This window comes from Pseudoliparis swirei, chromosome 24, assembly GCF_029220125.1.
Source record: "Pseudoliparis swirei isolate HS2019 ecotype Mariana Trench chromosome 24, NWPU_hadal_v1, whole genome shotgun sequence".
Taxonomy (NCBI): Eukaryota; Metazoa; Chordata; class Actinopteri; order Perciformes; family Liparidae; genus Pseudoliparis; species Pseudoliparis swirei.
Window position 1 is genome coordinate 30,351,544 of NC_079411.1, and position 2,737 is coordinate 30,354,280.

Below are 2,737 nucleotides of genomic sequence, written 5' to 3' on the forward strand. Positions count from 1 at the left end.
GTTCCTGTGACGCTGTGGACGGATGTTCCTGTGACGATGTGGACGGATGTTCCTGTGACGATGTGGATGGATGTTCCTGTGACGATGTGGACGGATGTTCCTGTGATGCGGTGGACGGATGTTCCTGTGACGATGTGGACGGATGTTCCTGTGACGATGTGGACGGATGTTCCTGTGACGATGTGGACGGATGTTCCTGTGACGATGTGGATGGATGTTCCTGTGACGATGTGGACGGATGTTCCTGTGACGCTGTGGACGGATGTTCCTGTGACGATGTGGATGGATGTTCCTGTGACGCGGTGGACGGATGTTCCTGTGACGATGTGGACGGATGTTCCTGTGACGCGGTGGACGGATGTTCCTGTGACGCTGTGGACGGATGTTCCTGTGACGATGTGGATGGATGTTCCTGTGACGCTGTGGACGGATGTTCCTGTGACGCGGTGGACGGATGTTCCTGTGACGATGTGGACAGATGTTCCTGTGACGCTGTGGACGGATGTTCCTGTGACGCTGTGGACGGATGTTCCTGTGACGATGTGGATGGATGTTCCTGTGACGCTGTGGACGGATGTTCCTGTGACGATGTGGACGGATGTTCCTGTGACGATGTGGACGGATGTTCCTGTGACGCGGTGGACGGATGTTCCTGTGACGATGTGGACGGATGTTCCTGTGACGATGTGGACGGATGTTCCTGTGACGATGTGGATGGATGTTCCTGTGACGCTGTGGACGGATGTTCCTGTGACGATGTGGACGGATGTTCCTGTGACGATGTGGACGGATGTTCCTGTGACGCGGTGGACGGATGTTCCTGTGACGATGTGGACGGATGTTCCTGTGACGCGGTGGACGGATGTTCCTGTGACGATGTGGACGGATGTTCCTGTGACGATGTGGATGGATGTTCCTGTGACGATGTGGACGGATGTTCCTGTGACGATGTGGACGGCTGTTCCTGTGACGCGGTGGACGGATGTTCCTGTGACGATGTGGACGGATGTTCCTGTGACGATGTGGACGGATGTTCCTGTGACGATGTGGACGGATGTTCCTGTGACGCGGTGGACGGATGTTCCTGTGACGATGTGGATGGATGTTCCTGTGACGATGTGGACGGATGTTCCTGTGACGATGTGGATGGATGTTCCTGTGACGATGTGGACGGATGTTCCTGTGACGATGTGGTCGGATGTGGAGACAGGAACTCACATTGAATCCTCTATGATGAAGAGAAACGGGGAAGGCACAGCTCTTGAAGGTCGTTCAGGCATCTGACAGGACGCCTCTCTGTGGCCGGACCAAGAGGAGCCCAGTGTGCAGACACTAACAGTCACCCCCCCCCAGCCACACTCCCAGTCACACTCCCAGTCACACCCCCAGTCACCCCCCCAGCCACACTCCCAGTCACACTCCCAGTCACCCCCCCAGTCACACCCCCAGTCACCCCCAGTCACACTCCCAGTCACCCCCCAGTCACACTCCCAGTCACCCCCAGTCACACCCCAGTCACCCCCAGTCACACCCCAGTCACACCCCAGTCACACCCCAGTCACACCCCCAGTCACCCCCAGTCACACTCCCAGTCACCCCCAGTCACACCCCAGTCACACTCCCAGTCACCCCCCAGTCACACCCCAGTCACACCCCCAGTCACACCCCAGTCACACTCCCAGTCACACTCCCAGTCACACTCCCAGTCACCCCCCCCAGTCACACTCCCAGTCACACTCCCAGTCACCCCCAGTCACACCCCAGTCACACTCCCAGTCACCCCCAGTCACACCCCAGTCACACCCCCAGTCACACTCTCAGTCACCCCCAGTCACACCCCAGTCACACCCCAGTCACACTCCCAGTCACCCCCAGTCACACCCCCAGTCACACTCCCAGTCACCCCCCCAGTCACACCCCAGTCACACCCCAGTCACACTCCCAGTCACCCCCAGTCACACCCCAGTCACACTCCCAGTCACCCCCAGTCACACTCCCAGTCACACCCCAGTCACACTCCCAGTCACCCCCCAGTCACACTCCCAGTCACACCCCAGTCACACTCCCCAGTCACAGTCACACTCCCAGTCACCCCCCCAGTCACAGTCACACTCCCAGTCACCCCCCAGTCACCTCCCCAGTCACACTCCCAGTCACAAGACCCCAAACTCCTATGTTGAGGACAGTTGTTGGGACAAAGACCTTCCGGGTTGAGCCGTTCTGCAGGTTCAGAACTCAGGAGCAGAAGTCTCCTTCGTACCTTCACTGGGAGTCGACACGTCTGCACAGGGAAGCCAACGTCTCTTGGCGAAGCACCGGATCGGATCAGGTGGGTCTCGGGCTTTGAGCCCACTGAGCCGAGGCTGTAGTCCTGAATCCAGACAAACAAACATGGCTGAATATGAACTTTCAGATTCTATGTGGTACTCTGGATGCAGGAGGTGAAGGATTGGTATTCACCGCATGCCTTTGATCTAAAGTGTGGAAGTCTAACAGCCTCTATTTGGAAATAGTCTTACATTGTTTTGTACTCGCACATTCAAAAGGGAAGACTTGTGGCCGCTGACCATAACCTGCCTGTATTTATTACAGAAGATAATCCACGAATGATATTACAGCTCACGCTCCACTGCCTCATGCGACTCTGAAGGTTCCACATGGGCCTATTAGCACTGATCTTTATTAATTAGACTGTTTTTGCAAGGTGGCTCATTTGCATATTGAAACAGGTACTGTT

General features: G+C 56.3%; 1 protein-coding gene across 1 annotated transcript; it reads left to right on the plus strand.

Moving 5' to 3' along the window:
• Nucleotides 1-1,164: 1,164 nt before the first annotated feature.
• LOC130190305 (uncharacterized) lies at nucleotides 1,165-2,347 on the plus strand. Its single transcript, XM_056409628.1, has 2 exons — nucleotides 1,165-1,193; nucleotides 1,402-2,347. The coding sequence occupies exons 1-2, from the start codon at nucleotides 1,165-1,167 to the stop codon at nucleotides 2,345-2,347; spliced, it is 975 nt and encodes a 324-aa protein (XP_056265603.1).
• Nucleotides 2,348-2,737: the final 390 nt, after the last annotated feature.

What these genes read in the sequence shown, in the direction of transcription:
- LOC130190305 (XM_056409628.1), top strand. Translation starts at nt 1,165, where the DNA reads ATGTGGACGGATGTTCCTGTGACGATGTG. An exon ending in GATGTTCCTGTGACGATGTG is followed by an intron (nt 1,194 to 1,401) that starts GTCGGATGTGGA and finishes TCACCCCCCCAG; the next exon opens with CCACACTCCCAGTCACACTC.